Source organism: Sphaerodactylus townsendi, linkage group LG04, assembly GCF_021028975.2.
Source record: "Sphaerodactylus townsendi isolate TG3544 linkage group LG04, MPM_Stown_v2.3, whole genome shotgun sequence".
NCBI classification, from domain to species: domain Eukaryota; kingdom Metazoa; phylum Chordata; class Lepidosauria; order Squamata; family Sphaerodactylidae; genus Sphaerodactylus; species Sphaerodactylus townsendi.
Window position 1 is genome coordinate 12,633,107 of NC_059428.1, and position 13,028 is coordinate 12,646,134.

The 13,028-nt window shown below is 49.4% G+C and overlaps 1 protein-coding gene across 4 annotated transcripts in view; it reads right to left on the bottom strand.

Moving 5' to 3' along the window:
* The window catches only part of LOC125430912 (disks large homolog 2), a 149,891-nt gene that overhangs the window by 58,908 nt on the left and 77,955 nt on the right, over positions 1-13,028 (bottom strand). For all 4 annotated transcript variants that reach the window (XM_048493273.1, XM_048493272.1, XM_048493271.1 and 1 more), the window contains exon 3: positions 2,201-2,377. In XM_048493273.1, the coding sequence (XP_048349230.1) occupies positions 2,201-2,377 (177 nt within the window). The remainder of the gene's footprint in view (positions 1-2,200; positions 2,378-13,028) is intronic.

The following is a 13,028-nucleotide window of genomic DNA, read 5'->3' on the forward strand; positions in this document are numbered from 1 at the left end:
TTAAAATTATAGCCTTAATCAAACATGTAAGGATTTTTTGTGGCAAATTATTGGGACATTTCAGAGGCTCTTCAGTATAGAATATTACTAATGTTAAGATCCATTTCAGTTAGTAATGCATGAATGCGTTTCTTCTCTTTTCGTTAATCATGAAGAAGAATAAAATTTATCAAGAAAATAAAAGATACTCGGTTCCAGGGCACATTGTTGATTCTAAGGCTCATTCCGCACATGCAGAATAATGCCCTTTCAAACTGCTTTCAGTGCTCTTTGAAGCTGTGCGGAATGGCAAAATCCACTTGCAAACAGTTGTGAAAGTGGTTTGAAAACGCATTATTTTGCGTGTGCGGAAGGGGCCTAAGAACTCTTTAAGTCATCACTGGATTCTTTGTTCTTTATTGCTGGCCCATGGAAACACAGATACCCTTTGGAAGTACTGTTGCGTGTTTTGCAAATGGCAGCAGCATCTCTGGAACCAATCATCTTAGATCAGGGCACGACCCATTCGCGTATCTCCCCCACCCATGTGGTACGGCAGAGTTCCAAATGTGGAGAGTGATGGTGAGGGCCCACGGGCATATCTGAATTGAACACATACTGCCAAACGTATTCCTAGGGTCCTCTTCAGTATGCAGCTGGTTCCTTGCAGACAAGTCAATGTGCATAAAGTTTCCTGGAGGCAAATTACTCTTGAAAGCCACTGTGACATTTATACTCAAAATACATGCAGGAAAAGAAACCACTCTGAATATCGGGCTGGTCCGAATCGTGGAACTGTAAACTGGTTCACAGTAGAGGACGATCCCTAAACGGTCATGAGAAGCTGAATGGCTACATTGAGGCTGTTGTGTTTTGGTCACGTAGTGAGAAGACAGACAAGAGTCATCGGAAAAGACAACATTGCCAGGAAAGGTGGAAAGAAGCAGGAAAAGAGGACCCAACAGGAGATGGATTGACTCTATAAAGGAGCCTCTATAAATAAGGTGACCAGATGGTCACCTTTGTGATCCGGGACAGGGAGGCGGCCGCAGAAGCGCACGGGCTTCTGGGGCTTGCCGTTTGCCGCCCTGTGACAGAGCAGCAAACGGCAAGACCCAGAAGGCCATGCGCTCCTGCGGCCGGGCGCATGGGAGGCTGCCGCACTGCCTTGCGCCCCCAAGGCAGTGCAGCAGCCTCCCCAAAATCGGGACAATTTGTAGAACCCGCGGGAGGCGGGACAAATTGTCCAAAGGCGTGACGGTCCCGCCAAAAGCGGGATGGCTGGTCAGCCTATCTATAAAGGCTCTCACTGCGCCAGACCTGATTGATGCTGATAACAATAGGATGTTTTGGAGGATGTTGATTAATAGTATTACCATGTGTTGGAAGTGACTAGACGGCACTCAACACACACACTCGCGCGGGCGCACACACAGCACATGAGAATTGTTGGCAAAGAAAAGCTGAAGGCAGATGGAAAAGAGGAAGAAGAAGAAGAAGAGTTTGGATTTATATCCCCCCTTTCTCTCCTGTAAGAGACTCAAACGGGCTGACAATCTCCTTGCCCTTCCCCCCTCACAACAAACACCCTGTGAGGTAGGTGGGGCTGAGAGAGCTCCGAGAAGCTGTGACTAGCCCAAGGTCACACAGCTGGCATAGGTGGGAGCGCACAGGCTAATCTGAATTCCCCAGATAAGCCTCCGCAGCTCAGGCGGCAGAGCGGAGGATCAAACCCGGTTCTTCCAGATTAGATACACGAGCTCTTAACCTCCTATGTGTGCGTGTGCATTACACTGGGCGCAAGCTTGGAAGAGTGGAAAATTGCCCCCCCTGCGGTGCCCCCCCACCCCCACACTTACCTTAGTTCAGCCTGAATGTGGAGGCTGGAAAAGCGGCCTGTTCACTTGAGGCTGGAAAGGGACTGGTGGGAACTACACTTCCCAGGAGACCTTGGGGCTCGCAAGGTCTCCTGGGAAGTGTAGTTCCCACCAGGCCGTTTTCAGCCTCAAGTGAACAGGCCGCTTTTCCAGCCTCCACTTTCAGGCTGAACTAAGGTAAGTGTGTGTGTGTGTGTGGGGCGGGGGGTAGGGGGCGGAAAACTCAGAGTGCGTACCCGGCACAGTACGGCCCAGCTACGCCTCTGCTTGGCAGTACACAACACATACTCACACCTTGCAAAGAACGCTTAGCATGATGGGGAAAAGGAAAATGTCACACGTACCTCCTTTTGCTGGGAATGACACCCATCTCTTCGCTGTCCCCTTCCAGCATGACCCTTCTGGCCTGCCACCATTCGTCATCAGAGGCATTGATCACATGGAGGATGTCTCCATACTTGAAGCTGAGACCTTGACTCGGGAGGCCGCTGTCTTTGCTCTTGTCATAGTCAAACATGGCTCTGAAAGAGAGAGAAGAAGCGGGGGGAAAAAGAGAGTGATGATATGGATCACGGCAGCAGTGATTTGGCAACCTCCCCCCTTCTTTGATCAGTGACCTTATTTTAATAGCATTTGGAAGCAGAGTCTTTCAACAGAGATTTGTCTGAGAACCGCTGGCAGAAAAGATGCATTTCTGGGCATATGAGAAAAGACAGGTGTACACATGCGAGAAAGACTGTTCTTGATATCTGTTTAGAAAGAAGACACTTGTCTCCAAGCTAGTTGAGACGCGCGGACTTCCTGGAGTGGATCTTCTGCGGGATGAACTTTAAAACTTCTTATTTTAAAGTTCAAAGTAGCTATGGGGGAGGGAGAGTTTGGGCAAACAGAACTCAGGGTGGAGATGTTTCACTCCCTGCCCCCCCATGACTTATCCCCCACCCCCCAGGTATTATTTGCCTCAGGGGGGAAATGCAAACACTGTACTGGTTCAGTTATGTTTTGGTTTGGTCAGCTTTTGGTTATAAGTGAGCAAGATTTAGAGCAGGAGAATGGGGCAAGGGTAGGCATGCCAACTTCTAGGAGGGACCTGGAGAGCCCCTGAAATTACAGCTCACCCCCACATGAGAGAGATCAGTTCCCCTGGAGATAGCAGCTGCTTTGGAAGGAAGACTTTGTGGCTGTCATGCCCCCACAGAGCCTTTGGTTATTTCCCCTTTCAGATTTTGTTTCCCCACAGTTAGTATGGTTTTGATTCTTTATGGGAGGGTATTTTAGTTAGCCCCTGCCCCTTTAAGACTTTTCCCAGTAGGCAATTTCCTTTCCTTACCCAGCTGCCCTCTGTTTTAGTTTAGTCAGTCAGTCTCAATGAGGTGCTAAGGGAGGCTGGTGTCTGTAATATTCGTGACGTCCATATGTTTATATGGTGGTCCAAAGAGAACAAGTCAGGTTGATCAGCAGTTAGAGCAAAGACCAAGAATAACAGAGAAGTAAGGAAGCAAGAGACAATGAACTATCTGAAAGCAGCCAGAAAAGGACAAAGTCCGCAGCTTCTAACATCCTGAAGACAAACAAGTGCTCTGATTAGTTAGACCCAAGGGAGGAGTTAGGGTCTTGTTTCTCTCCATTAATAAAGCCATTATAAGAACTGTTGAAACTAGCTTGTGTCTCCCCCTTTCTGTGCTAGCCAAGAACAGGGAACCTCCAACAGAGTCACTTGGGGGGCAGAACAGTGGCATTGTACCCCACTGAGGTCCCTGTCCCCCCAGCCTCTGCTCTCAAATCTTCAGGAGTTTCCCAACCTGGAGCTGGCAACCCCCTTCCCCATCCCTCACAGGTGGCCAGAGGGGACCTGGGAACCCTCAAGAGTTAAATGTCCCTTTCCCTCATTCCACTTTCCCTCACCTGATTTCCCCTTGTAGCTTCTTTCAGCTTAAAAAAAAACACTAACCACAGGGAATTCAAGTACAGATCTCCTGGCCAGCCCCTAGGTGGGGCCTGGAGATCTCCCAGAATTAAACAGATCTTCAGACCACAAAGTTCAACTTGATCTGGAGAAAATGGCTGCTTTTGATAGTGAAGGTTATGGAATTATATCAGGTGGACGTCCTGCCCTTCTCCAAACCTCACCCTCCCCAGACTCCACCCTCCAAACCTCTAGCAATTTCCCAGTCTGAAACTGACCACCTGATTGAGTCAGGAAAGAAGACCAGAACCATTTGAAGGAGGCAGGAGGCCATAAGGTGGCTGATGAGGTAGAGCAGTGGTTCTCAACCTTCCTAATGCCGCGACCCTTTAATACAGTTCCTCATGTTGTGGTGACCCTCAACCCTAACATTTATCCATTTTACAGATGGAGAACACTGATGCAGAGAGTCTGAAGGGAGCCCTGTGAAAGGGTCGTTCGACCCCCAAAGGGGTCCCGACCCCCAGGGTGAGAACTACTGAGGTAGAGGATCAAATATCAGGGATTCATATCTACTGAGGTAAGACAAAGCCAGAGAATTAAAGTGGGAAGGCAAGGCCTTGAAGGGCCTTGAATTCAAGTCTGCCCACAAGGGAGCTGCCAATAATAATAATAAAAAATAACTAGAATATTTTGAGCCCACCCTTCTTCAAAAGTGTTTAGGATAGCGTGCCTCATGAGCCCCCCGTGTGGTTCCCAACAGGTGTCATGGTGCCCAACTTTTCTGTATGTTTAGAAAGTGGGTGGGGCCAGGTGGGGCTTTTGCCCAGTGAAGCTTCTGAAGATTTGATTGGCTCTGCAGATTTTAAAATATGTAGCTTTGGGAGCAGCTGCCGCCATGGCGCAAGAATCTTTCCCTGTGCTGTATATTTTCTTCCAAGCACCCACTCGATTTCGAATACCTTTAACGGCATATAAATAGTTTAACATTAACATTGCAAGATAATAACAGCCTTTACAACCTCTGACGAGTTAAAATGACACCATTAAAAAATTTAGCCACCGCTTCCAACAGCTTGTAGTTGTGGCTGTTTAAAAGATATATAACCTTCTGTTTATTCGTAATGCCTTCACTTCCATGCAGGAAGGGGATTATGTGCTTCTTCCTATCTATCTCACAAAAAGGACAATTCAACAGCATATGAGATACTGTTTCCACAGAACCCATGCCACACGGGCATTTCCTTTCTTTATATGGAATTCCAAGGTGGCATCCAAGGCTAAAGGAAGAAGGCAGGGCATTACACCTAGCTAAGGTGAATCTTTCCTGTGTAAATGAATGTAAGCTGTGGCAGCCATTTTGCGGCTAGTTCCGCCTCCTGTGGCAGCCATTTTGTGTCTGCACCCACCATGCTTTATATGGGCAGCTCTAGCATGATTCTTCCTCTCCCTTTTTATCCTTGGAAAAACCCGGTGAGCGGGTGACTGGGTCAAAGCTACTCACTGAGCTTCATGGCTGAGAAGGATTTGAATGGGGGTTTCCAAGATCCTCATTCAACATTCCAACCACTACACCTCTGTAGCTGTTGCTAATAATGCATAATATTAGAATGGACAAGACAGAAAAAGAATCACTACTGATTATCGATAAGACCACAGTACCAGTGGTAGAAGCGATAAAGGTATTCAACCTGATAGATGGGGGAGGGGCTGTGTCTCAGTGGTAGAGCATCTGCTATAAGGTCCCAAGTTCAAACCCCATTAAGGGTCAGATCAAAGGATATGTTAAAGATCTCTATTCAAGACTCTGGAGAGTTGCTACCAGGTTGAGTAGAAACAGTGCCCTTGATGGTGCTATGGTCTGATTCCGTAACAGACAACTTCTCTGTGTATGTGTTCATGCAATATGAAGTCTGTCTGTCTGTCTGTCTGTCTGTCTGTCTGTCTGTCTGTCTGTCTGTCTGTCTGTCTGTCTGTCTGTCTGTCTGTCTGTCTGTCTGTCTGTCTGTCTGTCTGTCTATCTATTATATTTTTAGACCGCCCTCCCCAGTAGGCTCAGGGCGGTGTACATCATAATTAAAACATACAATAAAATATAAAACAGTAGTTCCATCTGTAATTTAAAACAATCAATGGCGACAGTTCCCTCCCCCAAACCCCATCCACAGGGGTCTTGGATGACATGGCTATCCTGGCTGGCCAAAAGCCTGGCGGAACAGGCCCGTTTTACAGGCCCTGCGGAAACTTTGAAGGTCCCGCAGGGCCCTGGTCTCCTTAGAGAGCCTGTTCCACCAGGTAGGGGCCAGGGCTGTGAAAGCCCTGGCCCTTGTAGAGGCCAGCTGGATCTGTTTTTGGGCCGGGGATTTCCAGCAGACGCTCCTCCGAGGAGTGAAGGGCCCTAGCTGGGCAATATTGAGTTGCAATATTGAGTTGCAATGTTGAGTTGCAATAGTTGAGTTGCAATGTAAAGAGAACGGGGCCAAGCAGAGGAAGGAAAGACCAGGACTGATAATAAAATAACCATCCTTCCACCAACAGAATCAATGAATGCTTATGCAGGATACAGGAGGGACAGCAGGTCAGGGTGCTGATTCGTACAGCGCCAGAACATCGGTCTATTTTGCCTAATGCAATCAAAGTGGGTTTTAGCAAAACTCAACTGAACAAAATGTTCTTTATTTTTAAAAGTAACACTGATTACCTCGTGTCAGCCCCAGCCTCTAAATTAAACAAGAAGCCTCCACAAATATGTTGCCACCGCTACATTAAATCACTGAATTATCGCCGCATATCTAATTGGATTCGCTCTCTCCTCACACATCTATGCAGCAGATTTTAAATTACTAACTGCAGGCAGGTACAGTTCTAACAGACATTTGCTGGTGGCTACTAAGCGTTAAGATTGGCCAGCTCTCATTAGCCCTGTCCATTCATTACGATTTGGGCACAAACAACCTCATGAAACTGGGACCTGTAATCCTTCTGATATGCAGTCACCCCTTTGTATAAACGTCTAGTCAAATATCGATAATCTACTTTTCCACTGCGGCTCATGGTACCTTGAAAACCCAAATCTGAAATGCACAATGAATAACAAAGCTACAAGTTATCTTCTGGGTTTCTGACTGTGTGTAACAGCAACGGAGAATACGCACGTTGGCCATTTCACACACAAAATGGCAGCTGTGGATATCACCTTACAAGTCACCAATATGTTCCCCCCAAATCCCCGAGTTTGACAAATTATTGATAGTCCCTAGGCCGGAAGCTATCTGGCAGCCCTCAACCAGGGCCAGATAGCCCTGGTTGGACCTCAGTTTGGACCTCAGCCTGGTAGAAGACTCTAGAACAGGGGTCTTCAAACTATGGCCCTCCAGATGTTCATGGACTACAATTCCCATCAGCCCCTGCCAGCATGGCTAAGTGGAAGGGCTGATGGGAATTGTAGTTCATGAACATCTGGGGGGCAATAGTTTGAAGACCCCTGCTCTAGAAGAAGAAGAGTTTGGATTTATATTCCCCCCCTTCTCTCCTGCAGGAGAATCAAAGGGGCTCACAATCTCCTTTCCCTTCCCTCCCCCACCAACAAACACCCTGTGAGGTGGGAGGGAGGGGGGGTTGAGAGAGCTCCAAGAAGCTGTGACTAGCCCAAGGTCACCCAGCTGGTGTGTGTGGGAGTGCACAGGCTAATCTGAATTCCCCAGATAAGCCTCCACAGCTCAGGTGGCAGAGCGGGGAATCAAACCCGGTTCCTCCAGATTAGATACACAAGCTCTTAACCTCCTACGCCACTGCTGAGAGGAAGGGAAGGCATTTGTCAGCCGCTTTGAGACTCCTCACTGTCGGGAAAAGCAGAGTATAAATCCAGACTCTTCTTTCCTCCTCTTCTTTCTCTCTTTTCCCTCCCTCCTCATAATATATGGAAAGTTTCTGGGCATGGCAGGTCACTGTTTATCGATTATATTTTTAATTGCCTTTGCCTTGATATTAACAACCCTTGACACTTCTACTGTCGTGGGAGACAGGATGTTTATCTCTATTTTTATCTCTATCTTTATCTCTATCTGTCGCCGACCTTGGTGTGCCTCAGCTCCAGGGTAACTCTTTCTCACATTCTTTGGGGAAACGGGAGGGGGGGATTATTTCTGAATAAAGGGAATAGCAAAAGCCAGGTTCACCAGAACTGGCTTTAACAAGCTGGGTGCTTCGTTGCTGTCTAATAAACACTGCTGATGAACAATCCAGAGTTCGTTTATTGATTCAAGGGTCAAGACCTAACAACCAGTGGTGGGATCCAAAAATTTTAGTAACAGGTCCCCATGGTAGTGGGATTCAAACTGTGGCGTAGTGCCAATGGGGACGATGGGGGGGGAGTGGCGAGGGCATTTTTGGGCCCGGGCATTCACAGAGTGGGCGAGGGCTGTAGGCCCAAGGATGCAGCTGCTGCGCCGGTCCTTGGGCGGGAAACGAATGCACGCAGGTGCAGGCTGCCACGCACGCCGGTGCACCTCCTGCTAGACTGCTTCAAGTTCTGTGCGCTACTGCTGAGAGGAGGGGCGTAACTAAGGCAATAATCACATGGCAAAATCACCAATTAGTAACCCCCTCTCAGCACACACAAATAATTAGTAACCTACTCTCGGGAACCTGTGAGAACCTGCTGGATCCCACCTCTGCTAACAACAGTACTGTTTCAACCACGACAATTCTGGTGGCTGCTATGTATATGCGCAAACAATTTCTGCTGTGCAAAGTACTCAGAGTAAAGTTGACCTGTATATGTACACTTGAGCACAGCGGTCACAAACGAACCACAATTGCATGGACGTATACCATGGGAAACAGTTCTCAGGGAGCGGGGTATATATGCCAAGGATGGGGATCTTATTTTTAGCTTGCTAGTGCCAATAGCTGGGGCATCTTTGCAGTCAGAGAAACTTCAATAGGGATCATTTTGTCAAATTAATTGCTTATCCACCGTCATTCCGCTGCCCAGAGCCCTTCTAGCATCATTAAAGGGACACACAAAAAAACCCCACAGCGGGTTAGTCACGCTAATGAAACGGATGTTTGCAAAACTGTCGTTATCACAGTTGCGGCTGTTTTCATGGCTTATTGCATCTGCACGGCAAAATAATTTTTAAAGCCGTGGGAGCATCCGTCTAGGGTGAAATTAGGCAAGAAAGGAAAATGCTATCTTTAGGGTTCCTTTGCAAAGGGAATTGTTATATTTCTGCTTGGGTAAAGTCCTGGGTGTTCCGTGGTCCAGCCCATTCCATTCAGTCATAACAGGCACTGTTGACTGAAACGCGCTGGCACCTTTGTGATGTATTAAATTCTGAACAGAGTAGAGGCACATGAATGTGCTTTGCGGATGTGTCAGGGGTCCTATTTTCCTTTTGTAGCCTCAGCCATCACTTGTCACCTGCTGCACAACCTTTTGAATCCCCTGCAGGGGTTTACCTCCCGCGTAGTGTAGTGGTTAAGAGCAGGTGGATTCTAATCTGGAGAACCGGGTTCGATTCCCCACTCCTCTACCAGATGATGTCACCCCACTGGTCAATAATGAACTGGTGCTTGTACAGGGGAATACTCTTACCTTTAGAGAGCAACAGTGGTGCAGTGGTTAAGAGCAGGTGCATTCTAATCTGGAGGAACCGGGTTTGATTCCCCGCTCTGCCACCTGAGCTGTGGAGGCTTATCTGGGGAATTCAGATTATTTTATTTTTATTTTTTATTTATTTATTTTTTCAATTTATATACCGCCCGATCCCCGAAGGGAGATCCGGGCGGTGAACAACAGGAGCAATCACACAATAGAAACACATAGGCTCCATCTCATAAAATGGCTTAAAACTCATAAAAACAGCGAATAACCAGAATACATAATAAATAGATAGAAGGCGTCTGGCCCCAATTTAAAACCTACCTCCCTGAGGGGGGGCCAGTGGGGCCCCTCATATGAGGGGACCCTGATGGTAACTACCCCAGGCACAGAGCAGTGGGGGGAGCACCATATTAGCAGCTTCTGGACGCACTCCAAAGGCCCGGTGGAACCCAACCACGGTCTTACAGGCTCTCGCGGGGAACTCACCCAGAGTCCCGCAGGTGAACTCCAGGACAGCCTGGAGGAAGGGAGTGTTCCACCCAGGCGGGAGAGCCCAGTGCCCGTAAGAGCCCCTAGCCCGGCGTGGAAAGGAACCAGCCGCATGTCATAGAGGGGCAGGGGACCACCAGCAAATTGGCCTCTGCAGAACCTTAGCAGGAGGCCGAATTGGGGCATATGGCGCCGGTGTCATCACCGGTCCGAAGGAATGCAAGGGGCCCCAGGCGGCGCCATGAGCCTTAAAGGTCAACACCCACACGCCTTGAAGATGATTGAGAATTCAGCGAGGAAGCCAATGCAGCTGCCGCCCATAGCACAGGCTGGATAGTGATGTTCTCGAAGAGAAGCCCCCTGTGAGCAGGCAGGCAGCTGCCGCATGTTGGACCAGTTTTAACTTCGAATCAAAGCGCAAGGGAAGGCCCGGTATTACAGCCCGAGGTTACAATAGTCCAGCCTGGAGGTGACCGTTGCATGGATCACACGAGTGGCCAGATCCGCCTGGGAGAGGAAGGGAGCCAACCACGCCGAGGGTTACCTGGTGAAGATGGAAAAAAATGCAGTCCCGAGGGTTATATGGAGCCCACCTGGGTCTCCATTGAAAGAAGGCGAATCCAGGTGGACCCCCCAGGACTCGCGAGCCCGGAGGAAGGAATTCGGCGCCAATGAGACCCCCCCTCCCACACCGGCGGCTGGAAATCCCCAACCTCACCCCTGCTTGGCCTAGCCAGGAGGGATCTCGCGTCTTCCGATGGATTCAAGTTTGCAACCTTCTCTCTGCTGCAACCAACCAGCTACCGCCTCCAAACAATGCTGGAGAGCCGCCGGGGCGAGCAACCGCTCCCCCCCCTCCATCAACAGAATGAGCTGAGTGTCATCCAGCATATTGATGACAGATCAGCCCAAAGCTCCGCACCAGCTGGAGCAAAGAGTGGTGCGCATATAGATGTTAAATAATAGCCAGCGGGGATAAGCAAGCTCCTGAGGTACTCCGCGCCACTGAAGCGAGGCAGCACTTCCTGGAGGCTTCATCCCCGCACCCACACTTGCTGAAACTCCGGTCCCGGAGGGAGCAGGAGGCAATCCACTGAAGGAACAATGCCCGAACCCCGGAAGCTGGCCAGAGCGGTGGAGTCAAAAGGTCATGGTGGAGGCCATATCCAAAGCAGCTGCGGTAAGATCTAACAAAACCCAGCAGCATGCCGATCCACTTTCGGTCAAGCGCTGGATCACGGAGTGTATCTGTGATGAGGCGACAAGAGCGGTCTCCGTCCCATGCCCAGCACGGAAGCCGGACTGGAAGGGATCGAAGGCCGATGCGTCATCCAGGAAACCCTGAAGCTGCTCCAACACCACTCTCTCAATTACCTTCCCCAGAAACGAAAGATTCGAGAGTGTAGCAGGAGGTGCACCGGCGTGCGTGGCAGCCTGCGCCTGCGTGCATTAGCCTGTGCACTCCCACACACGCCAGCTGGGTGACCTTGGGCTAGTCACTCCCACACACGCCAGCTGGGTGACCTTGGGCTAGTCGCAGCTCTACAGAGCTCTCTCAGCCCCATGTACCTCACAGGGTGTTTGTTGTGAGGGGGGAAGGGCAAGGAGATTGTAAGCCCCTTTGAGTCTCCTACAGGAGGTTCTCACAGGTTCCCGAGAGTAGGTTACTAATTATTTGTGTGTGCCGAGAGGGGGTTACTAATTGGTGATTTTGCCACGTGATTTTTGCCTTAGTTACGCCCCTCCTCTCAGCAGTAGCGCGCAGAACTTGAAGCAGTCTAGCAGGAGGTGCACCGGCGTGCGTGGCAGCCTGCGCCTGCGTGCATTCGTTTCCTGCCCAAGGACCGGCGCAGCGGCTGTGTCCTTGCCACAGCCCCGCCCATGAATGCCCCGCCCCTGGAATGCCCGGCCATGCCCCCGGAATGCCCCGCCCAGCCCCATTGGCACTACGCCACAGTTTGAATCCCACCACCATGGTTACCAAAATTTTTAGATCCCACCACTCCTCCTCCTCCTCCTCCTCCTCCTCCTCCTCTTCTTCTTCTTCTTCTTTTCGTCGTCGTCGTCGTCGTCGTCGTCGTCGTCGTCGTCGTCTTCTTCTTCTTCTTCTTCTTCTTCTTCTTCTTCTTCTTCTTCTTCTTCTTCTTCTTCTTCTTCTATGGTATTTCAGTCATCTGCCTTTATGACTTTTGCTATTTTCATGTTATAAGTATTATATTCCTTCAGTCTATTCTTACGAGTGAGATTGTCGTCTTCCTAGCAGCCACCCCAGTTTTCCTTCCTTTACAAATCCCTCTTGAACTCTCGTGCTCAGAACGGAATGTGGCATTTCAAATGAGACGTCTGGTTCATCTGCAGTGAGAGGGTTTCATTTTCCTGTGATTGGCTTCAGCCGTGATGAATGCAGATGGCAACATCTGGACCTGACTGGGTGAGTTGATTAGGGGCATGATGCACAATGCTAATTAAAAGAAGATTAGGGATCTGGAGCAGGTGAATCAGCGAGTGAAGGCTTCGAGTGATTGAAAGGTTTCATGGCTATCATCAACTTGGAAGGCTGATTAGAGAAAGAGAAAAGGGGCACTGGAGGGGAAGGGGGAGAAAGACAGACAGAGAAAAGCTCAGCGAAAATTATCTGAGGCAGTAGGGCTGGAGAACAGAATCCCTCTTGCCTCCAAAGACAGCCAGTATGGGGTAGAGATGATGATGAAGAAGACGAACACGACGACGACTTTGGATTTAGAGCCCGCCTTTCTCCAGTAAGGAGATTCAAAAGGGTTTGAATTTATACCCCACCTTCCTCTCCCTACAACAGACACCTTGTGAGGTTGGTGGGGCTGACAGAGTTCTGAAGAACTGGGACTAGCCCAAGGTTACCCAGCAGGAAAGTAGGAGTGTGGAAACCCATCTGATTCACCAGACACGAGAGAAGAAGAAGAAGAAGAAGAGTTTTGGATTTATATCTCTCCTGCAGGAGACTCAAAGGGGCTCACAATCTCCTTGCCCTTCCCCCCTCACAACAAACACCCTGTGGGGTAGGTGGGGCTGAGAGAGCTCCGAGAAGCTGTGACTAGCCCAAGGTCACCCAGCTGGCGTGTGTGGGAGTGTACAGGCTAATCTGAATTCCCCAGATCAGCCTCCACAGCTCAGGCGGCAGAGCTGGGAATCA